Below are 25,972 nucleotides of genomic sequence, written 5' to 3' on the forward strand. Positions count from 1 at the left end.
AAGATGTAAAGAAATGGAAAGAGATTCCATGTTCATGGGTTGGAAAAAACAATATTGTAAAAATGGCCATACTACCCAAAGCAATCAACAGATTCAATGCAATCCCTATCAAATTACCCATGACATTTTTCACAGAAATGGAACAAATAATCCAAAAATTATATGGAACAACAAAAGACCCAGAATCGCCACAGCAATCCTGAGAAACAAAAACCAAGCAGGAGGCATAATTCTCCCAGACTTAAAAAAAAATATTACAAAGTCACAGTCATGAAAACAGTGTGGTACTGGTATCAAAACAGACAGACAGACCCATGGAACAGAATAGAGAATCTGGAAATAAACCCTGACACCTATGGTCAACTAATCTTTGACAAGGGAGGCAAGAACATAAAATAGGGAAAAGACGTTCTTTTCAGCAAGCATTGCTGGGAAACCTGGACAGCTGCATGCAAAGCAATGAAAGCAGAACACACCCTCACACCATGCACAAAAATAAACTCCAAATGGCTGAAAGACTTAAATATACGACAGGACACCATCAAACTCCTAGAAGAAAACATAGGCAAAACACTCTCTGACATCAACATCAATATTATTTTCTCAGGTCAGTCCCCCAAAGCAATAGAAATGAGAGCAAAAATAAACCCATGGGACCTAATCAAACTAAAAAGCTTTTGCACAGCAAAGGAAACCCAAAAGAAAACAAAAAGACAACTTACAGAATGGGAGAAAATAGTTTCAAACCATGCAATGGACAAGGGCTTAATCTCTAGAATATATAAACAACTTCTACAACCCAACAGCAAAAAAGCCAATCATCCAATGGAAAAATGGGCAAAAGACATGAATAGACTGTTCTCCAAGGAAGATGTACAGATGGCCAGCAAACACATGAAAAAATGCTCAACATCGCTGATTATAAGAGAAATGCAAATCAAAACTACCATGAGATACCACCTCACACCAGTCAGAATGGCCTTCGTTCATAAGTCCACAAATAACAAGTGCTGGAGGGGTCATGGAGAAAAGAGAATCCTCCTGTACTCTTGGTGGGAATGTAAACTGGTACAGCCACTATGGAGAACAGTTTGGAGATACCTTAGAAATCTATACATAGAACTTCCATGTGACCCCACAATCCCACTCTTGGGCATATATCTGGACAAAACTCTACTTAAAAGAGACACGTGCACCCACATGTTCACTGCAGCACTATTCACAATAGCCAGGACATGGAAACAACCCAAATGTCCATGATAGATGATTTGATTAGGAAGATGTAGTATATATACACAATGGAATACTACTCAGCCATAAAAAAGAATGACATAATGCCATTTGCAGCAACATGGATGGAACTAGAGACACTCATACTGAGTGAAATGAGCCAGAAAGACAAAGACAAATACCATATGATATCACTTATATCTGGAATCTAATATCCAGCACAAATGAACTTTTCCACAGAAAAGAAAATCATGGACTTGGAAAACAGACTTGTGGCTGCTGGGGTGGGAGGAGGAGGGAGTGGGAGGAATTGGGAGCTTGGGGTTATCAGACACAATTTAGAATAGATTTACAAGGAGATCCCGCTGAGTAGCATTGAGAACTATGTCTAGGTACTCATGTTGCAACAGAAAAAAGGGTGGGGGGGGAAATGTAATGTATACATGTAAGGATAACTTGATCCCCTTGCTGTACAGTGGGAAAAAATAAAATAAAATAAGATAAAATAAAATAAAAGTAATGCTAATGTTTGTATTGTTTTCTAAAGCTTTAGCTTTAATTACTTATACACATACGAATATTTACAATTCTGAGGGTATTTCACATAACCTTGGCAATAATCGAAACCTCTAATACACAATCTTTAGCTTTGTGCATTTGGTTGGTATAGTAGTTTTAACTCTTTTAACTTCTGGTATCAAAATCTAACGTTCAATATCACAAACCAGAGTTCCCATCTTGGTGCAGTGGAAATGAATCCAACTAGGAAGTATGAGGTTGAGGGTTTGATCCCTGGCCTTGCTCAGTGGGTTAAGGGTTCAGCATTGCTGTGAGCTGTGGTGAAGGTTGCAGACACAGCTTGGATGTGGCATTGTTGCGGCTGTAGCATAGGTCGGCAGCAACAGCTCTGATTAGACCCCTAGCCTGAGAACCTCCATATGCGGTGGGTGCAGCCCTAAAAAGACAACAGACAATAAATAAATAAATAAATAATAAAAATAAAAGGCACAAACCCAAGTTAAGCAAGATGAAAAAGTTCTAAAGGCGTGGTGCACAATCTTGTGCTTATACTTAACATTACTACACTGTACACTTCAAAAAATTTTAAGATTGGATGATATGTGTTCTTATCAAAGTTAAAAAAAAGGAGTTCCCTCACAGCTCAATGGGTTAAGGATCCAGCATTGTCATTGCTGTGGCTCTGGTTATAGCTGTGGCATGAGTTTGATCCCTGGTCCAGTAACTTCCTCATGTTGTGGGTGCAGCCAAACATAAAAAGAAAGAAAAAGAAGGAGAAAAGAAGAGGCACACACCCAGAAGACAAAGGCAAGAGCAGAAAGGAAGGGCAGGAATTCCTGTTGGGGCTTAGCAGTAACAAACCTGACTAGGATCCATGAGGATGTGCGTTTGATCCCTTGCCTTGCTCAGTGTGTTAAGGATCTGATGTTGCCATGAGCTGTGGTGTAGGTTGCAGATGAAGCTCAGATCCTGCATTGCTCTGGCTGTGATGTAGGCCAGTAGCTGGAGCTCCAGTTCAACCCCTAGCCTGGGAACTTCCATATGACATGGTGTGGCCCTAAAAAGTCAAAAAAAAAAAGGAAGGGCGGAAACTTCCATAGATCTCAGAGGTAACTGAACTGCCCATAGGATATCCATCTGTGGCCTCTGCATCTCTTAGCTTCTCTCCATGGGCTGTTTTTATTCCCTTCTCCTGCAGAACAGCCACTTCTCAAGATACTGATGCCTTCAGACTCATATCCACAGACTTGTCACTCAAGAGGTTGTGCTTTTCCTCCCTAGTATTAGGAAGCTCCAAGAGAGGATTCTCATTGTCCTGGATGGCATTATCATCCAGCATTGTGTGAATGTGACAGGCCACACTCCTTAGACCTATATCTAGAGGGAGGAATATTTCCCTAAAAGAAGGTTGTCCCACCAGGAATAGGGGAGAACCTATGAAAGGAAGATAAGAGAGGCTGTTGGCAGACCACTGACTTGCTACCCAGCACATAGATGTGTGCTTCTAAAATGTTGTTGCTATACACAAACACACACACACACCCATCCCCAGGCATGTGGCCACTTCTAGACCTTTCCTTGCTCACACAGTGCAGCAGTTCAGCTGCAAATGTACACTCACCTTTTCCTCTCCTGCAGACAGCACTGGGTCCCAGATATCAAGGTCATGTCCATTCATCTGGATCAGCTCTGGGTACAACTTTGTGATTCATGAAGCCATTCTACCATGGACTGAATTATAAGTTTTAAGAACTCACACATCTCTACAGCTAACAACTATACCTGTAACTCACAACTCTGTAAAGACAGAGATCTAAAAATAGGATAATTGAAATTCAGAGAAGAGGGGAAAAGGAAGTAACAGGAAACATGGCATATTAAGCCACACTTGCCTGCTTTCTCCTGAAATGCCATGAAAATGACAGTCAGGACAGTTGTTTTTTGTTTTTTGGTTTTTTTTTTAAACAACAACAGAGAAAACTGGACAAGGAGATGATAGCAACAACATTTTAGAAGCAGAAAAACAGATGGAGGAGTGATAACTGATTTTCCAGACTGGAAAGAAGTAAAACCTAAGCCAGCAGAAAAACCCAGAAGAAATCCCATTTGGGGTGAGAAGCTCTGAGAGGGGAATGAGAAGCTCTGAGAGGGGGGACAAGATGACTGGCTGATACTCTAAGAAGCAGCTGGAGCCTCAGATTGTCTCCAACCTGCCAAAGAGCTGAGATTTATGTTTGTGGTTTCTGGAATAATAGAGCCCCCATAAAAACCCTGGGTGTCTTGATTCTCTCACCTCGGTGGGCCAAGGCATCTGTCTTTAAGACAGCCGTCTCTTTCCTTTGCAGCTTCATATTAAAGACTTCAAGAAGTCCTTGCTGCATCAAGTTCTTCCTCTCAAAATGACTGGAACTCCAGCCAGAAGTGATGCAAGATCTAAGTCCCAGGGTCCCAGAGACTGCAGTTTAACCAGTGGCTTTGCTCTGTAGCTGTATAGCAAAGGGTGATGAGTTCCCTCCCTGGGATGGAGAGTTTTCTGCCATCGACCCCTCAGCTTGATTCAGCTGCTAGTTCCAGTCAGTGTTACACCCCACTCCTAGTATTAGTATCTATCTTGGTCAGAACTCTTGGCTGTAACAGAAGCTCAGTTTGAATTGGCTTAAGGAAAACAAGATATTTTGTTTGTTTTTGTAACCAGACTGTGGTCCGAGCAGGGGATATGTGGCTGGGCCTCCAGGATGACAGAGCGAGGGGAACTCTAACTCACATAGGTGTGTCCCCACCTCCCCCACCCCTGCCCAAGTTCCGGGCTCCTCTACTCCAGGCCTGCACCTTCGTCCCTCATGTAAGTGCCTTTGCCACAGCAGGGAATAAATCCAAGAGGCCTGTGAGTTCACATTTTGTAACCTAATTACCCTACATGGATCCACTTTGAAAACTTGCTGTGAAAGTTCCTTTTGATCCATCTTGGATCAAATTACCCACCCTGGGGTTTTCTGTTTGGTGGCCCTAGTAGAATAATATGGTTAAATGGGTAGGCTTCAGTTCTCAAAAATTGGGGGGGAGGTCCTAAAAAATGGGGGGTCTGTTGGCCCTGGAGAAGTTAGAGGTGCTGAGGAGACATGTAACTATAAGCTTCTTTTTTAGGTGGTTTCTGAAAAAAAGTGCCTGTGGAAGTATGTGACATTGCATCTCCATTTCCACAGATTCATTTTAGGAGAACTTTTCCCCCCACCACCTCATTTTAATTTTTCTCCAGGGTTAAGTCATTCTTTCTGAGTTTATAAAGATGATTATGTTATGGCAGAACATCCTCTTTGGGTGGTGACAGGTAGATATGACAGCCCCTGATTCTGAGTAAGTCCCCAATTATGAGGAATCTTAAGCAAAGGGAAGATTTTACCAGTTAAAACTTTTTTTTTACTTTAATACATACTTCACAAGGAGAATCACCTTCTAAAGGCCAGAAGATGCCGCAGTATAAATATTATTTCTGAACTGTAAAAACAGCACCAAGTTAAGAGATGAGTTTCATTATAATGGTCTTAAAATGACTTTCTGACTGGGTGCCAAGGCAAAGAGTTTATCTTGCTATCTACAGAAAACAGATTGACAAAAGCCGTAGGATGCTATTTTTTCAGACTGGAAACAACAGAGATGTTGGGGATACTGAGAAAGGAGACAAAATGAAATTGATCAAGTCAGGATCTATTCATATGTGGACTCAGGTTGATGATTCTTTCTTTTGTCAAAAGAGAAAAGTGGAGTTTGGTTGAAGTTTTCAGTGTAGCCATGAAGGGACTACTTTGTGTGAATTCTTCATGAGAACTTCTCTAAGACAACTCAGGAATTTTTTTCCTCCACTTTTTTTTTTTTTTGGAGAGACAGAAAAGCAGAGTAATTGACAATAAACACACAATCTTATGGAACTGCAGGGGCTCAGTGTTGGCAGATTTCCAAACTCCATCTGATGGCCTGGACAGCCTGCCAATTTTCAGATGCTTTGGGGGTTAAGATTAAATTTCACTTCCTTTCAACCAAATCCTTCAGCAGTTCTAACTCAGGTTGGTGCAGGCTAAAAGCTTGAGTATTTCTGAAGTAAGGCCGAAATTAAAAACTTCAGTTGAATAGTTTCCTCCTCTCATTGAACTGAGGCTTGGGGTCCTGAAGATGAGTGAGAATCACATCCATCACAGGCTGTCAGCTGAGCATAGGGGAGGAAGGAACAGGCCTGGGGAGAAAGACCATGAGTTCACTGCTGTCGTTTGGATTGAGATATCTGAAGGGACCCTGGGAGTGAAGACAGGCTCTGTAGATTTTGGAGATGGGGTCTGAGGGACAGGATGGTTGGTTTTCTTTCTGCCTTGAGTTAAGTGCCTTTGGTCAAAACACAGGAGGAAGAGTTTGGCAGGAAGATAGCAAGGTTCTATTGAGTTGAAGGTGCCTGTGGGACACCATGGACCAGACTACAACATGAGTTCTTGTCATCCAGATTTTTCCAGCTACCTTGGATTCATGTTAGCAAAGGGCAGACTAGTCCTGAGATCCAACAAATGACCAGTAGAACTTACACACACACACACACCCACCACACCACACTCTCTCTCTCTTGCTCGCTCTCATTTTACATATGCTTCAGAGGTTGTTAACTTGCATACTCTTGGCCATCTCTCCTTCTAAGTAGCTGTCTGTAGTGCACTGCTTTCTGATGATGGTGTGTGCCACGGGCTTGCATACATGAGAGAAATTCCTGTAGTGATGCTCAGATTTCTCTTCTGATCTGGCTTAGACCTACTATGTTGAACTATAGTTTTTCATTCCTTTTAATATCAAACTATTAAAATATTGCAGCTTCCTTTAGTAAAGCAGACATTTAAAACAAATCAGTACTGTAGCACAAGTTCTTACCCCTTTCCTGGGTCTTATTGGGAACCCTCCAGTCTACTCTCTGCCAATCCTGTCTTGTCTTTGAAACCAGAGGGGTTTTTCCCAAATGCAGGTCTGAGTACATTACTCCCTTGGACAAAACTCTCCAGTGGCTCTTTCTGCAGTGCTGTCTAAGAGCATAGACATGTTTTGTCCTACCCAGTATTGTAGCCATTAGCCACTGTGGGTATTGAACACCTCATATGTGACTGGAGTGACAAAGGGAGTGAATTTTTAATATTATTTTATATGGATTCATTTGAATGTGAATGACCACATGTGGCTATTGGCAGTGCAGTTCTGCAGGATAAAGCCCACATTTTTTTTTTTAATTTCTGAGGTGACCCTTGCTAGCATCTCCAGCAGTACCTATTCCATTCTTTCTAATTGGTGTATACACTCAGAATTACTTGAATCACCCCAAGCCAGTTTCTGCATATACTATTTCAGCCTTGGTGCTTCCCTCCTTTTTCTTGTTAGTCCCCTGTCTTTGTCATCTACTTCTTCCTTTTCTCCAAACCTTGCTGCTGCTTGCCTCTTAATAAGCCCTTCTGCTTGGAAAGAGATTTTTTTCTTCAGTTCTTTCAAGCACAGCATCTTATCACATTCCCTGCTTGTTTCGTATGACTTATCCTGGAGTATTGGCTTCTAATGCAGTGCCTCCTGGTTTACTCCAGCTGTCCCCTCTTGGTTACCTGTAACCTCCCTCTCCAACAGCGAGAAACCTAGTTTCCATCATTCACCATCCATTTACTTATTTGGCCAGTTCTTCTACCATGTACAATAGTTTCAAAATCATTGAGTTTTTTTTAAAACACATTATTGAGATGTAATTCATATATCATACAATTCATCAATTTAAAGTGTATAAGTTAGGAGTTTCTGCTTTGATGCAGTTGGTTAAGGATCTGGTGTTGTCTCTGTGGTGGCTCAGGTCCCTGCTGAGGCAGGGGATTGATCCCCATCCCAGTGCATCCCAGTGGGTTAAGGATCTGACGTTGCTGTGGCTGCAGTGCAGTTCGCTGGCCCAGGAACTTCCGTATGCCATGGGTGTGGCCAAAAAATGAAAAAACAAAAATAAAATGTATGATATCATGGGTTTTAGTGTATTCATGGAGTTGTGTGACCATCACTAAATCAACTTCAGAACATTTTCATCACCCCCAAATTGATTTGTTACTAAATAATCTCGAGTGTGGAGAATTGACTATACAGGACAGAGGAAGAAGAGAGACCAGTCAGGAGGTTCTTAGACCAAGTGGCCTGGGTGAGAAATTCCAGGTGAGAAGTTACAGCAGCACTAGAGGTGTTGAGAGTGGCTGGTTTGGGGCTCTGTTTTGAAAGCAGAGCCCCAGGACTAAGGGATTAGATGTGGAGTGTGAGAAAAGGAAAGACATTACGAAGACTCCTTAGCTTTTGGCTGGATGACTGAGTGAATGGGGATGCTGTTTATTATTATCTGGACAACCTGATGGAGTAGCAAGTGAGGAAGTGGGTAGGTGGGACCAAGAGTTCTATTTGGGGAATTTCCATGGTGGTCTTGTGGGCTAATGATCTGGCTTGTCTCTGTGGAGACTTCAGTGGTTAAAGATCCAGCCTTGCTACAGCTGTGGTCAAGGTTGCAGCTCCAGCTTGGATTCAGTCCTTCCCTGGCCTGAGGGATATTTTGAGCATGTTGGGTCCCCTGTTAGGCAGGCAAGGGAAGGAGTTGAACAGGCATCAAATACATGATTTGGGTGCTACAGGTACAGGTCAGGGCTGGAATGTAAAGTTGTGAGGAATACAGTAATAGCTTTTAGGATGATTGTCTGAGAATAAATAAAAGAAGATCTATAAATGTATTTGGTAGATCACAAGTACTCTGTTGATAATGACTCCTACCTTATCTTATTTAATCTTCCCAACACGCTAAAGATTTCATGTGGTCAATTTTATATTATTATTATTTTACACATGAGAAGACTGAGACATAGAGAAGTTAATGTCCAAGCTCACATAGCCAGTAAGGAGGAGAGTTTAAGACTGAAGCCCGTACTCTCAGTTGACAGACTCCGTTGCCTCCTACTTAGTAATCCCAAATTCCACTACCAGGAGCTACAAACTGCCATGCCAGACTCAGCCTGCCTCTAGCATGCTTTACCTGCTTCTGACTTTGTCCCGCCACTGCTTTCACTTGATCCCAACATCCCCCATTCAAATCCCTCCCCCCTGCTCCCTGCCCCAGCAGGTGTGATCTTAACCTCAGCCAAAGGCAGCCTCTCTTGCCACCACTGGAGATTCTGCTGAAGCTGTGAGACATCACCTAGGCTCTGATGCCCCCAGCATCTTGGATAGCAGTTCTCACCCTGCAGTGTGCATTTGGACCACCTTGAAGCTTGTTTCAAATGCAGATTCTAGGGCTTCATTCCAGATTATTTGATTCAGTAGAAGCTTGAAAGTTCTGAAGGAAGATGTTTAGGGAAACATGTTTTTAGAAATGATGCCTTTGACCCTACCAGTCCCATCAGGAGACCCTCTGTCCCCAGCTATGCTCAGTTTAACCACTGGTGCAGAGCTAGGGGTGCTGGGCAAGGGAAAAGAACTGTCTTTAGGGTACCCAAGGGGAAGGGTGTTCATTTCACTGTCATTCCTCTTTTTAACCCTGGTTCATTCTATTCACCCTTGCTTTTGTTGATCTTCCTAATTGGGTAAAATTCTGTTATTATATCTTCTCATAGGGAAACGGTGTCCTTCTCGTCATAACACTTTCAGCATTTGCAATTTCACAATTATTGGTGTGATCATTTATTTTCTACTTGACTGTTGGCACCAAGAGGGCAGAGACCACATTCAGGATTTGCTTGCTGTGTTGTTCTCATCTTCTGACACCAAGTAGGTCCTCCAAACATTGGATCAGCTTCCCAATTTCCACTAGAAATATAATTATTGTATAATCAAGCATGAACATTACCTACTTTTATGGGTTGATGTGACATTTAACAGCTTAGAAATGAACAGTTATTATTTTTATAATTATTTTTTATCAGTTTCAAACTATTGATTTGCTTTAGAAAAACAGATTTCTAAAGTGAAATGATAATGAAGGCACAACCTCTCAAAAGCTATGGGACACCTAAAAAGCAGTGCTCAGAGGGAAATTCATAGCAATACAGGCCTTTCTCAAAAAAGAAGAAAGATCTCAAATTGACAACTTAACCCTCCATCTAAATGAATTAGAAAAAGAACAAAAAAGACCTAAAGTCAGCAGAAGGAAGGAAATTATGGAGATCAAAGAGGAAATCAATAAAATAGAGATTCAAAAAACAATAGAGAAAATTAATAAAACCAAGAGCTTGTTCTTTGCAAAGGTTGACAAAATTGACAAACCCCTGGCCAGACTCACTAAAAAGAGGAGAGAAAGAACCCAAATAACCAAAATTATAAATGAAAAAGGAGAAATCACAACAGATACTGCAGAAATACAAAAAACCATAAGAGAATACTATGAACAACTATATGCCAACACATTTGACAATCTGGAAGAAATGGACAATTTTATAGAATCTTACAGCCTACCAAAACTGAATCAATAAGAAACAGACCAACTGAACAGACCAATCACTATAAATGAAATTGAATATGTTATAAAAACATTTCCTACAAATAAAAGCTGAGGACCAGATGGATTCACAGGTGAATTCTATCAAACATACAAAGAGGATCTGGTGCCCATCCTCCTTAAACTTTTTCAAAAGGTTGAAGAAGAAGGAGTACTCCCAAAGACATTCTATGATGCCACCATCACCCTAATTCCAAAACCAGACAGAGATACCACCAAAAAAGAAAACTATCAGCCAATATCTTTGATGAATATAGATGTAAAAATTCTCAAAAAATTTTTAGCCAACCAAATCCAACAACATATCAAAAAGATCATACATCATGACCACGTGGAGTTCATCCCAGGCTCACAAGGATGGTTCAACATACGCAAATCAATCAACATCATACACCACATTAACAAAAGAAAAGTCAAAAACCATATGATCATCTCAATAGATGCAGAAAAAGCATTTGACAAAGTCCAACATCCATTCATGATCAAGACTCTCGCCAAAGTGGGTATAGAGGGAACATTCCTGAATATAATCAAAGTCATTTATGACAAACCCACAGCAAATATAATCCTCAATGGGGAAAAACTGAAAGCCTTCTCACTCAAATCTGGAACAAGACAGGGATGCCCACTCTCACCACTGCTATTCGACATAGTTTTGGAAGTCCTAGACACAGCAATCAGACAAACAAAAGAAATAAAAGGCATCCACATAGGAAGAGAAGAGATAAAACTGTCACTGTATGCAGATGACATGATACTATACATAGAAAACCCGAAGGACTCAACCCCAAAACTACTTGAACTGATCAACAAATTCAGCAAAGTAACAGGATATAAGATTAACATTCAGAAATCAATCATATTTCTGAATACTAACAATGAAATAAAAGAAAATGAATACAAAAATACGATACCTTTTAAAATTGCACATCAAAAAATCAAATACCTGGGAATACCCCTGACCAAGGAGGTAAAGGACTTATATGCTGATAACTATTACACATTAATCAAGGAAATTAAAGAAGATGTAAAGAAATGGAAAGATATTCCTTGCTCCTGGATTGGAAAAATTCATATTCTAAAAATGGCCATATTACCCAAAGCAATCTACAGATTCAATGCAATCTCTATCAAAGTACCCATGACATTTTTCGCACAACTAGAACAAATCATCCAAACATTTATATGGAACCACAAAAGACCCAGAATTGCCAAAGCAATCCTTAGAAACAAAAAACAAGCAGGAGGCATAATTCTCCCAGACTTCAAGCAATATTACAAAGCCACAGTCATCAAAACAGTGTGGTACTGGTACCAAAATGCACATACAGGCCAATGGAACTGAATAGAGAGCCCAGAAATAAACCCTGACACCTATGGTCAACTAATCTTTGACAAGGGAGGCAAGAACATAAAATGGGAAAAAGAAAGTCTATTCAGCAAGCATTGCTGGGAAACCTGGACAGCTGCATGCAAAGCAATGAAAGTAGAACACACCCTCACACCATGCACAAAAATAAACTCCAAATGGCTGAAAGACTTAAATATACGACAGGACACCATCAAACTCCTAGAAGAAAACATAGGCAAAACACTCTCTGACATCAACATCATGAACATTTTCTCAGGTCTGTCTCCCAGTGCAACAGAAATGAGAGCAAAAATAAACCCATAGGACCTAATCAAACTGAAAAGCTTTTGCACAGCAAAGGAAACCCAAAAGAAAACAAAAAGACAACTTACAGAATGGGAGAAAATAGTTTCAAACCATGCAATGGACAAGGGCTTAGTCTCTAGGATATACAAGCAACTTATACAATTCAACAGCAAAAAAGCCAATCATCCAATGGAAAAATGGGCAAGAGACCTGAATAGAATATTCTCCAAGGAAGATATACAGATGGCCCACAAGCACATTAAAAAATGCTTAACATCCCTGATTATTAGAGAAATGCAAATCAAAATTACCATGAGATACCACCTCACACCAGTCAGAATGGCCATCGTTCATAAGTCCACAAATAACAAGTGCTGGAGGGGGCTGTGGAGAAAAGGGAATCCTCCTGTACTCTTGGTGGGAATGGAAACTGGTACAGCCACTATGGAGAACAGTTTGGAGATACCTTAGAAATCTATACATAGAACTTCCATATGACCCCACAATCCCACTCTTGGGCATATATCCAGACAAAACTTTCCTTCAAAAAGACACATGCACCTGCATGTTCATTGCAGCACTATTCACAATAGCCAGGACATGTAAACAACCCAAATGTCCATGACAGATGATTTGATTAGGAAGATGTAGTATATATACACAATGGAATACTACTCAGCCATAAAAAAGAATGACATAATGCCATTTGCAGCAACATGGATGGAACTAGAGACACTCATACTGAGTGAAATGAGCCAGAAAGACAAAGACAAATACCATATGATATCACTTATAACTGGAATCTAATATATAGCACAAATGAAACTTTCCACAGAAAAGAAAATCATAGACTTGGAGCATAGACTTGTGGCTGCCTGGGGGGAGATGGAGGGAGTGGGAGGGATCAGGAGCTCGGGGTTAACGGATGCAAGCTATTGCTCTTGGAGTGGATTTATAAAGAGATCCTGCTGTGTAGAATTGAGAATTATGTCTACATAGTTACATCACAACACAAAAGTGGGAGGAGAAATTGTGTGTATGTGTAACTTGGTCCCCATGCTGTACAGCAGAAAAAATGAAAAGAATATGAAGAGTGATTATCTATATTAGTGCAAGAACTGTGTTACATATGTTCATATATTTTAGTCTACTAGATACAAAAACTCAGGGTTGTAATCTCATTTTACTAGTATGCAAATTATGACCCTGTGTGGTGACTGCCACTTATTTAAGGTATTACACCTAGATTTATGAAAATATAATTTACTGGTTCTGAAATATCTTTTACTATAAAAGTGATATATTTTCTAAAAGAGGAATTTTATAGACATTTTAAGTAACATAGAACTGTTTCTGCATATACATTAATGATAAGGGTTATGTGAAACCCAGTGTCATAAACCTTTTTGGCTTTCATGATATATAAACTGAGGATATTAAGCAGGATGAGACATTTATAATCATCATGTTAGAGGTAAAAACTTATGTCTGAAATTAACATCTGCAAAAGAACTGATGGATCTAAAGAGATGGAAAAGCACTTTCCATGTTTGAGGACTAATATGAAGTCTTGAGCAGAATGAACATGGAGAATTGTTAAGACATGAGTTTGGGGAGGCAGCCAGCTTCTAAGTCATCTATGGTCTCTTAGCCAAACATATACCAGGGAATTTGATTTTAAAGAGTGTTAAAGAAATCAACTTTAGAGGTTTTCAACAGGGGAATAATAGAATTTGTACAAGATTTAAAGAATATTAGGAGTTTGATTGTGGTGCTGCTGGTTAACAGCAGCTTAGGTTGCTGCTGCAGAGGGGCTAGGATCCCTAGCCTGGGAATTTTAACATGCTGTAGGTGCAGCCAAAAAAAAATTACTTGGGCTGCTTCATGAGACTATTTCATGAAGCAAAGAACAAAAGCAGAGAAAACTTGAAGGAGGCTACTGGATTAGATAAAGGAAGGAATGGTATGGTGCATTAATGATCAAATTTGGAATATATTTTAGAAGGAGAGTCAATGAAACTAATTATAATTTTCAGTAAGTAATGCAAGAGAAGCAAAGAAGTGAAAGATACTGTCCAATATAAATTCTAAACAATGATATGCAAAATGGTTCCATTTAGTTAGGGAATATCTAGGAAGGAGTAAGTTTATTGTGGAAAATTAAATATTTAGTTTTATAAATATGAAGTTTATGTTTATTTCAAGAAATCAATTAGATAGCTGCATGTACAAGTTTGAAAATTAAGGGAGAGATAGAGATTGAAGGCACACAGTTTTAGAGTGATTTAGCTATTATGGTGAACAAAAAAGAGGATCCAAGTAAAGACACTCACTAAGAAGGAGGTTGTAGTGTAGTGTTAGACTATCTGGGACAACTATTGCTGTGGGTTACATGATATGTCCGATCATACAACTATGGTTCTATTGTGTCCTCTTAAAATTTACATGTTGCTGTCCCAATCCCCAAAACTTTAAAATGTGACTTTATTTGGATATATGTTCTTTACAAAGGTAACTGAGTTAAAATAAAATCCCTTGGGTGACTCTCCGATGTTATTGGTTTTCTCATAAAGAGGAGAATTTGGATACAGACATGCTTACATGGAAAACATCTTGCAAACTTAAATGCATTCATCTTTAAGCCAAGGAAGGAGGTATGGAACAGGTCATTTCCTCACAGTCTTGAGGAGCATCCAATACTGTCGACACCTTGATTTTGAATTTCTAGCATCCACAATGATGTGGTGATAAAGTTCTACTGCTTATGCTGCTTTGTCATAGAATTTCTACAAACTAGTAAAGATTTGGGGGCTGGGAAGGTTGTAGGGAAAGTACCTATCATCTGAGAGAAAGTATATCTCATGGTGAACAGAATGTTGCTAGAAATATGCTGTTAGTTTGAGGCCTCAAAAGGAATGAAGAACATCTTATTAAAAACAGGATGAACAATTATTGTTCTTAATAGGCCATCCTCCTAGCAACTAATGCAATGACTTTGGTCTATACCCTTACATTAAAATTTATTTTTACTGACTTTGAGGATTTAGATTGTATTAAATGAATCCTCAGTATGACAGTTTTGTGGCTTTATACATGGTGCAGCTTTTTATGTTATTCTCTTCCTATCCTTTTTTGTTTTCTCACTTCTCATTTAAACTCCACTAAAGCATTGTTTCCTCTGGGAAGTACTTCCCAATCACACCTTGATTCAAAATGTTTCTTAGCACAATATGAATATATTTATAATGGTATTTATTGAAATGGCTTAAAATATATAATCACATTATTATATGTCAAATCACTGAGAACATGGAAACATAAGATTATTCAAAATGGTACACCCAATTTTTAAATTGGAATATAGTTGATTAACAGTTTTGTGCCAACTTCTGCTGTCCATCATGGTCTATCCCAAGAGACAAGACATAGATAGCTCTTTGTGCTATATAGTAGGAGCATATTGCTTATCCATTATAAACAGAAATAGACTTGTGAACATAGAGAAAAGATTTATTGTTGCCTAGGGGAATGGGGGAGGGAGTGGGATGGATGGGGAGTTTGGGGTTCATAGATGCAAATTATTACTTTTCAAATGGTAACCCTAATTTCTATGGCAGGTCATATGATGCAAATAGATCCTCCAAAGGCATTTTAAAATTTGAATTAAAAAAGAAAATATTAAGCTGATAATACTTTCAAATATCTTTTCTTTGTTTTTTAGGTGAACTATTTCTAATATCTGAAATCAGTATTCATAAAATAATAGTTGGAACCAAGGAACAATGTGACTTACTTTGTCCTCCTGGGCCTCACACAGAATCCAAATGAACAGAAAGTCCTTTTTGTTATGTTTTTGCTCTTCTACATTTTGACTGTGGTGGGGAACATGTTCATTGTTGTGACTGTTACTTTCAGTAACACTCTGGGCTCACCAATGTACTTTTTTCTTGCTAGCTTTTCATTTACGGATGCCACTTAATTCTTCAGTCATCTCCCCCAAATTAATTTCACATCTGCTCTTTGGGGAAAATATCGTATCTTTCAAATTTTGTATGGCACAACTTTTTACAAAGTACTTATTTGGTAGATCAGAGGTCTTCTGCTGGTGATGGCTATGTGGCCATCTGTAAGCCCTTGCGTTATTTGGTTACCATGGGCCAAAGGCTGTGTTTTGTGCTGCTGGTTTGGTCCTGTACTGGAGGTTTTCTGCACTCAGGAATTCAACTGAGCACTATTTATGGGCTTCCATTCTGTGGCCCCAATGTCATTGATCACTTCATCTATGACATGTATGTTTTATAGACACTTGTCTGCACCGACACCTCTGTCATTGGCTTCTTAGTCGTGGCTAAGGGAGGACTGATCTTCAGTATTGTCTTTCTGCTCTCACTCATGTCTTATGGAGTCATCTTGCACTCTCTAAAGAACCTGAGTCAGGAACGGAAGAAGAAAGCCCTCCAGACCTGTGGTTCCCACATCACTGTGGTTGTCTGTTTCTTTGTTCCCTGTATTTTCATGTATGCAAGACTTGCCAATACTTTCTCCATTGACAAACTGTTGAGTGTGTTTTATACAATCATAACCCTCATGCTGAGCCCATTAATCTACAGTCTAAGAAATTCTGAGTTTACTAATGCTATGAAGAAGCTCCGGAGAAGCAGCACCCTATCTTGTAGGTAAGTCTGACATTCACCATGAAGAGGATCATATGACTTTTAGTTTCGACCTCTTGGAAACTAAATGCCTCTTAAAACTGACCTATTCCTTTCCTTTAAATCATTTATTATAATAAAGTGTTAACTGTATGATTGGGCAGTAATATGTTTACCTGATATAATGCCAACTCTCTATATAATGTCTTATTTATCACATTGACTGGAAAGTTGTAACACATATAAGGAGGGATTTGATAAAAAAATGCAATTAATAAAATTTTTCCATTTTCAATGATTTTTAATCAATTTATGCACTTATCTTTAACATTATTTTCTGAAGCTGTTTTTTTTTAGTTGTAGTCTTGCCATTTTGTCCATTCTAGTGAAACCATTTAATTCTATTAGTGAGTATATTTAATTTTATTATATACTATACATAATGTATATAATATATAATGTAATATATAATATTCTATTTCAGTTGCATTACATACAAAATATTCTGTCTGTTACATTTTTCTTTTTAAAAAAACAAAAAAGGTATCCCCATTATGGCTCTGCAGATAGGAACCTTATTAGGATCCATGAGCATGCAGGTTCAATCCCTGGCCTTGTTCAGTTGGTTAAGGATCCAGTGTTGCTCTGAGCTGTGCTGTAGGTCACAGACACAGCTATAGGCAAGCAGCTGCAGCTCTGATTCTACCCCTAGAGTGCTTCCAATGGTAGCCATTTCCTATCTTTTTTTTTAATCTTTTTAGGGCTGCACCTGCAGCATATGAAGTTCCCAGGCTAGGCATTTAGAATCTGAGCTATGGCTGCTAGCCTATGCCACAGCCACAGTAACTTGGGATCTGAGTTGCATCTGCAGCCTACACACCAGCTTATGGCAATGCCCAATTCTTAACCCACTGAGCAAGGCTGGGAATCTGACCCTCATCCTTATGAATGCTAGTTGGGTTCCTTACTGCTGAACCGTAATGGTAACTCCCCATTTCCTATCCTTTGGATCTGAGCCTAATCATCACATTTTAAGAAATGCTTTCTCTGATTACATTATTCATAGTAAGATTCTCCCTCTAATTTCTGCAACAGCACTCTATTTGTTATATTGTAAGCTGTGAATAATTCTATACTTACCTTACTAAATTTTTTGCTTTATTATTTTACTCTTTTGTAAGAATATAAGATTCACTCAGGAAAGAACTTTTACGTGATTCCTCACCAACTTCCATTTTATTAATTTTTATGTTCTCACTTGAAACATTTCATTGAATAGGTACCTCAAATTTTTAAAAAGTCATTAAAAATCATAATTTAATACATAAAATTAGATATTGCATCTAAATTGGTGATAAAATTTTTTTAAGTCTAACCTAACTTGAAGGTAAAATAATTTTAGTATCAAATAAAAGAAATAAACACTCGCCATGGCAGGTTTGGGATCTCTGGTTAATTAATCTAACTGGAACCAAATGACTGAGCTGATATTTTATTCTTGACTGACAATGGCCTCGTTGTGGTTCTAAGGCTATTTTTTTTTTCTGCTTCATCTCTTTCTCACCCTAACTGTGTGATTTAACCTACTAGTGTTTTTACATGTATGTGTACTTTTAAATTTTTCTGAAAACTCCCAGTGAATTTAATTAATCATCAGTCTTGGACACATTCCAATTCTAAGACTCAATGATAAATATGCTTAGAAGGGATAAAAAGTCCAGTGATCTTTGCCAATATCAGGAGAAAAAATGATATCTTTTTAAAAACTGATATGAATTGTTCAGGAGGTCCTTTGTTAGGTTTAAAGTATAGCATGAAGGAAAGAAAAGCACATGAATTTATCTCAAAATCTCAAGTCAACTATGCTGGCTCTACCAATAAGATAAAATTAGAAGGACTGTACCACTGAATGGAATTTTTCTGTTTTGAAATTAGTAGGACAATATGTTACTCAAAATAAAATTTCTTGGGAAATGATTGATCACTATCTTCCTATGTAAACATAGGATTTGCATGTCTTTTTGACAAATTATCCTATAACATAGTATTTTTTGTCTATATTTTTGTGTGCATCATGACATTTATTTTAAATAAGATAGAGTGCAAATAAAAACAATTTTCTGAGTAATCAGAAAAATCCATGGAGAAATTGAGCAGATATGCAAATAAACAATTTCCTCAAGTAATAGTGAAGGCTTTTACCCTCTGTTGTTAAACCAGATGAAAGAATAATTCCATATCCCTAGGAGTGAGTTAAAAACTCATTCTTCATTTTGTGAATAAGCCTCCACAGGTAAGATTAATAGTGGAAATAATCCTTCAGAGTTGTGCGACTTTATTATGTAAGAAATTAAATTACTTTGAATAAGTCAAATTTAGATTCAGCTCTAGGTTTACCACTTAAAAATGTGTGACCTTGGGAAAAATAATGAGATATTCTGTACATTAAGTTTCCTAAACCATGAAATGGGATTATATTTGTTGTTACTGTAAATTTCAAGGTGATGTATTAAATTGTGTGTGCATGGTTGGAATCCACTCTAAGAGTTTAAGAAGTGTAGTGATAAGTCAGAACATGTAAAACATTGTGAGAGTAATCTGGGATGTTTCAGGAGAACACATTGTTGGAGTCCAGAATACAAGTGGAGAGACATGTCAAGAGGCTCTTTCTGTGGGCCAGGAGGAAAATGGAGGACAAGGGGGATGATCAAATTTGGGATGTATTTTGAAAGTAAAGAGGATGGGATAAAGGTATAAATAAGTAATATAAGAACAATAAGGAGTGAAAAATTTTGGGAGTTTTTTCCTTTTTTTTTGTCTGAATAATTACACGGAAGGTGGTACCATTTAATGAGATTGGGAACTCCCTTTGTATTGTGGAAAATTTAAATTTTGCTTTTATATATACTAAATTGATATCCAAATATAGATGTTCAAGTTGTAGATATTGCCTCTTCAAGGTTGAAAATAAGTGGAAATACAGGGTCTGAGATACAAAGTAAAAGTGCTTTAGCATGCATTTTTGGGAAAGGAGGAATATCCAGTGCAGGACCCTAGGAAAGAAGTCTCAGTATGGTTTCAAACAATCCAAAACAGTAATGTTCTATTCATGTATTCACACAAATGATGGAAATTTTTTATATGGGTCTTCAGTATTACACATTTTTGACTTTAGACATGGTGCAACTTTTCATGGAATTCCCTTCTTCTCTTGTTAATCACTTTTCCTTTTAAAACTCTACAAAAAAAGAATGCTTCCTCTGTGAGACTTTGATTCCATTTTGATTAACATATTCCTACACTGTGAATCTGGAATTGTATGAATATACTCACAGCCATATTTGTTACATGGATCTGGAATTGTCTGATCCCTTGTCTTCTATCATATCACTAAGCACAGGGAACTATGCTTTATTCAGTTTGGTAATCACAATCTCTATGCCATAAGTAGAAATTTTATACATATTCCTATAATTGAATGGATAAGTAAAAGGTTAAATTTATAACACATTAAAAAGTTTCCCCCACTGTTTTTTAGGTAAACTACTTCTAATATGTGAAGTCAGTTCCTGTACAGACTAGATGGAACCAAGGAAAAATGAGACTTTCTTTATCCTCCTGGGCCTCACACAGAATCCAAAGGAGCAGAAAGTCCTTTTTGTTATATTCTTGCTCTTCTACATTTTGACTGTGGTGGGCAACCTGCTCATTGTTGTGACTATAACTGTCAATAAGACCCTGAACTCACCGATGTACTTCTTTCTTGCTAGTTTATCATCTATAGACCTAATTTATTCTTCTTCAATTTCCCCCAGATTGATTTCAGACTTGTTCTTCGGATACAATACCATATCCTTTGAATCTTGCATGACCCAGCTCTTTACTGGGCACCTTTTCGGTGGGTCAGAGATCTCTCTTCTGCTGGTGATGTCCTATGACCGCTATGTGGCCATTTGTAAGCCCTTGCATTATTTGGTTATCATGAGGCAAAGGGTATGTGTTGTGCTACTGGTGGTGTCCTGTATTGGAGGTTTTCTGCACTCAGTTATTCAACTGAGCACTATTTATGGGCTCCCATTCTGTGGCCCCAATGTCATTGATCACTTTATGTGTGACATGTTCCCCTTGTTGAAACTCGTCTGCACTGACACCTATGTCATTGGCATCTTAGTGGTGGCCAATGGAGGACTGATGTGCATTATTTTTTTTCTGCTCTTACTCATGTCTTATGGAGTCATCTTTAACTCTCTAAAGAACCTGAGTCAGGAAGGGAGGTGGAAAGCCCTCCACACCTGTGGTTCCCACATCACTGTTGTTGTCTGCTTCTTTGTTCCTTGTATTTTCATATATGCAAGACCTGCCAAGACCTTTCCCATTGACAAATCATTGAGCGTGTTTTATACAACCATAAGCCCCATGCTGAACCCATTAATTTATAGTCTAAGAAATTCTGAGTTGACTAATGCTGTGAAGAAGCTCTGGAGAAAATCATATCATATTAAGTAGTAAATAAGTGCACTATACATCAAGAAAAGAGTAATTTAGCATTAGGGTCAATCTTCTTGGAATGTAAATGTCTTCACAAACTTGATGCAAACTTTAAAGGATTTGTGATCATTATAATTAAAAAAGATTCTAATAGTTTGTGCTACTTATAGTGGTTTCCTTTTTTACATTTTATAATGCCTTGTTTATCACTGCATCTAAAAACAAGTAATTCATTTAAAAAGGGAATCAATAAATAATATGTAATTTATTAGTCAATAAAATTTTTATAGAGTTACACTCATGTTTACTTAATTACTTATTTCCTTTTAATACATTCTAATTCTGTTTTATTTTAGGCATATTCTTTTTATTTTATCTTCATCATTTTATTGTAATTGTTAAAATATTTAATGCTGCACAGATTATAATCTTCTTCACTTTAATTTGCATTAGATATGATATTTTAAAGTAATGTTTAATTTTTAAAATAAAATGTTGAAAGTATAATGGATAAAAAGACATTTAAAATTGAATTTATGCAAAATGCAATATTGTAGAATAAACCTCCTACCCATCCCCTACCAGAGTCTCCTATTTCTTCCAGAGGCAGTCACTCTAGTCTCTTTCTAAAGTTCTTCAAGTAATAATCTTTGCAAAAATTAAGTATATTTGCATATATGTATTTGCCTTTATGACTCTATTTTTTGCATTTTTCTTCTCAGCCTCCTGAAAATCTTTATGTGCCAGTCTGTATAGGCCTAACTCTTTCTGTTTCCTCATCTGCTTAACTCTTCTACAAAGACATATTAAAATTGGTGTATCCAGGCCTCTTCATGTTGTCCTCAGTGTTTTTCTATGAGAAAATGTTCTGCAAGTAAACCTTATTGAAATTTTCTAAGTGTGAATTCTTAGAGGTGGCATTGCTGAGTCAATTGGTATATGTATTGAAATTGTTCATGTTCGTAGCATTGCTGAAATACCATTCATGACCTAGACCAAACTTACTGATCCCTTCAGTCTGGAAAGTACCTTTTGACCACATGCTGAACAACATATGCTTAATGAACCTTTATGATATATTAAAATTTTATTAAAGAAATTATTTCATTTGTATATTTTAGCTACAAATAAATAAATACACTTGAATTTTGGCATCCTTTTACCTTTGTAAAAGGATTTGTATTCCTTTTTAATGAATTGCCTATTAATGATTTTATGTATTATGTTTTATCACTGATCTTTTTCCATATTGGTTTTTATTATTTAATTGTATAATAAATTATCTCATTTATCTTGTATGAGGAGTTTTTTTTCTGTCTTGTGATTTATTTTTTTATTTTATACTGTGCATAATATTTTTGGCCTTGAAGAAATACCATTACATATATGTAATTAAATTGATAAATATTTTATGGTTTTAGGTCTTAGAATTTCCCAGTTTCAACATTATCTATATATTCTTCCACATGTTTTCAACATTTAATTTTAATATCTTTTTATTTCTTTATATTTTATATTTAAAAACTTTAAATCAACTACACTTCATTTTGGTGCAGAGTCAAGTATGGATTACATTTTAATTATTTTTCTGGATTGCTATTTTATAGATGCATTATTATTTTTCCCCCTGGCTTTGATATCCCAACTTTGTGTTTTATTTTATTTATTTATTTTGGAAGAAAATTTATAATTTTATTACAGTAAATATTCCCATTCTCTTAAATGATTTATCTCTCCATTTAAGTCATGTTTTAATTATCTTTTTTTTTCCATCCCATAACCCAACTTTGTGTTTTAATATATGACATTTCAGGGATCTCTTTATTCATGTTCCATTTAACACAGGATATAATTACTATGATTTAAAATATACTTTGATGTATCATAAGCCTAGGACTCTATTACTAGTCATTATCAGATCTGTTACTATTTTTTCATGTTCATGTTTTGAAATTAAATTTCAATAAGCTAGTATAGTAAAAACTACAACTGTTTGGTATTTTGCATAAGATTTGATTGAGAAAGAATTTGTACATTTAGAGAGCTGTGATTTCTTAACCACACACTGGGTAGGTCTCTCCTGGCAAGGCCAGCATGTCCCAAACTGCAGCGTTTACCTGCCCATAGGTGGGGTGAGAGACCAAGGGATTCTGGATCTGGTGCTCACCCTGGTGGGTAAAGATGGTTGTGGGTGGCTGGGGCCTGAGAGCTTCCTCTGGTAGCCAGGCTGCTGGTAGGTGAGGTTGTGTTCCTGCCCAACTAGCAGCCTAGGAGGGGCTCCCTAATACTGACATACACTGGCTGGTGGGAAGGACTGGGTCCTATCACTACAAAGCTTGGAGGAGGGTTCCAAAATGGAGCTTGCCAGCTATCCTAGGAGAGCTCCCCCAAAGGGCTGCTGCTTGCATCTACATCCCCAGAGTGAGTCTCAATTTCTCCCTGCTTCTCTAGGAGGCTCTGTAATATTATCATGCAAGTCTGACCCAAGCCCTTTTCAAATGACTGCTTCTGCCCACTTCCCAGTCTTCTGGCTCCTCCAAATGTCAGCCCCACTGGCCTTCGAAGGCAAATTATTTTGGTTCCTCATCCTCCAGGTACAGGGTTCCTTGACTAGGTATCTCAAAGTGGGGCTCAGACCCCTCCCATTTTGGTAGAGAATCATTGCAATTGTAATTATCCTCCTGTTTTTGTGTCTCCCATTTGGGAGTCTTGACACTATTGTCTCCTGCTTCCTGTTTTGTTGTAGTTCCTTTTTTTATGTTTTTGTTGTAGAGGAATTTTTTTTCCAGTCTTCTGGTCATTGTCATCAGTATTTGCTCTGTAAATAGTTGTCTTTTTGTATCCCCATGGGGGGAGGTGAGCTCAGCACTTTCCTACTCTGCCATGTAAATCACTACTTGATATATGTCTGCCTCAAGGCCAAAACCATGTTGCTGAGATTCCTATACATTTATAGTATGTTTTAGTTTCAGGAATAGGAAACCCCTGAATTTGTTCTTTTTCAAGATTCCTTTGGCTATATGAATTCCCTTGAGATTTAGTATGAATTTTAGGATGGATTTTTCTATTTCTGCAAAAAAATTTTTTTGAATTTTGATAATATTTAATTGAATATGTAGATCATCCTAGCTAATGTTGACATCTGAATATCATTAAGTATTCTGTAGAGTTTCCATTTTTGCTCAACAAATTATGAACAATCATGAGGATGCCAGTTGTTTCCCTGGCCTTCCACAGTGAGTTAAGAATATGGTGTGAGCTGTGGTGTAGGTCACAGACATGTCTTGAGACCTGTGTTGCTGTGTCTGTGGTGCAGGCTGGCAGGTTCAGTTTGATCCCTAGCCTGGATTCACCCATATGTGGCAGATGTGACCTTAAAAAGAAAAAAAATTAAGCCTCCCAGCACATGACAACCTTTTTATTTAGGTACAGCTTCTGTAACATCTTTCAGTGATATTTTGTAGTTTTCTCTGCAGAAGACTATTGCCTCTTTCTTTAGTTTACTCTTATTTTACTCATAAAAATTATTAGTGTATTTGGTTTACATTGTTTTGACAATAATTGTGTTCTTTTTGGTGCTTTTAAAAGTGGAAATTTTTCCTAATTTCTTCTTTGTGTTGTTCATTGCAGGCATAAAAATTTATCATTCTCTAATGATAAAAATCTCTCCAGGAGTTCCTGTCATGGTGCAGTGGTTAATGAATCCAACTAAGAACCATGAGGATTTGGGTTCAATCCCTGGTCTCGCTCAGTGGATTTAAGGATCCAGTGTTGCCATGAGCTGTGGTGTAGGTCACAAACATGGCTCAGATCCTGCATTGCTATGGCTCTGGTGTAGGCCAGTGGCTACAGCTCCGATTGACCCCTATCCTGGGAACCTCCATATACCACAGGAAGTGGCCCTTTAAAAGGCAAAAAGCCAAAAAAAAAAAAAACTCTCCAAAAATTGTGTACAGATGGAATGTACGTGAACATAATAAAGGCCATGCATAATGGTTCCACAGCTCACATTAATCTCAATATTGAAATGCTGAAATCTTTCCTATTAAAAATCAGAAACAAGAGGAATGCACACTCTTGTTACTTTTTCTGTTAACATATTAATAAAAGAAATTCCTTTGGATTATTATAATTTACTCATATAGATTATATCATCTCTGAAGTGAGATAATTTTATTTAATTAAATTTTACTTCATTTTACTGTCTGTAACAGTGCTTTTAATAGTAGCCATTTCTGATTTTTCAATTACTTAATGAATTTTATTACATTTATAGGTGTACAACAATCATTACAACCAAATTTGAAAGCAAGTACATCCCAAACCCTCAGTAGATCCCTGATCCCCCAATCTATCTCATTCATAAACCATTAGTTTTTCAAAGTCTGTGAGTCACTGTCCATTCTGCAAACCTAATCATCACATTTTAAGAAAGGCCTTCTCTGATTGCATTATCCAGAGTAGTATTCTTTGTCTAATTTCTGTAGCAGAACTCTATTTGTTATGGAATAAGCAGTGAATAAGTCTATACTTACCTTATTAAATTTTTCCTTTACTGTTTTGAGATCCATGTGGGAAGGAACTTTTATATGATTCCCTTCTCCTCCCCTACCCATCCACCTATTTATTAATTTCTGTGTTCTCACTCATAACACAGTTTCTTTAATTGATCATATACCTAAAATTTAAGAAAATAATAATTTAATAGATTAAAATATTTGTTATTTCTTCTAAATTTTGATAAAATGTTGTATATCTAACCAAATGTGAAGGCAGAATAAATTTAGTTATCAAATAAAAGGAAAGAAACCCTCACTGTGGCAGGTTGAGAAATGTCTGATTAATTCATCTAACTGAAACAAAATAACTGGGCTAGTATTTTTTCTTGACTGACAATGATCTCAT

The 25,972-nt window shown here is 37.5% G+C and overlaps 1 protein-coding gene and 1 pseudogene across 1 annotated transcript; both read left to right on the plus strand.

The window, feature by feature from the left end:
• The window catches only part of LOC110258174 (olfactory receptor 4A47-like), a 33,271-nt pseudogene extending 16,664 nt beyond the window's left edge, over window positions 1-16,607 (plus strand).
• A 3,554-nt stretch (window positions 16,608-20,161) lies between these two features.
• On the plus strand, window positions 20,162-21,085 carry LOC110258173 (olfactory receptor 4A47-like). The gene has a single exon (XM_021081357.1). The coding sequence runs from the start codon at window positions 20,162-20,164 to the stop codon at window positions 21,083-21,085; it is 924 nt and encodes a 307-aa protein (XP_020937016.1).
• The last annotated feature ends 4,887 nt before the right edge of the window (window positions 21,086-25,972 follow it).

The sequence above is a fragment of the Sus scrofa genome, chromosome 10 (genome assembly GCF_054392235.1).
Source record: "Sus scrofa isolate SSC_HxYL_T2T_F1_AM1 chromosome 10, Sscrofa_HxYL_maternal_Yorkshire_Landrace_v2.0, whole genome shotgun sequence".
NCBI classification, from domain to species: Eukaryota; Metazoa; Chordata; class Mammalia; order Artiodactyla; family Suidae; genus Sus; species Sus scrofa.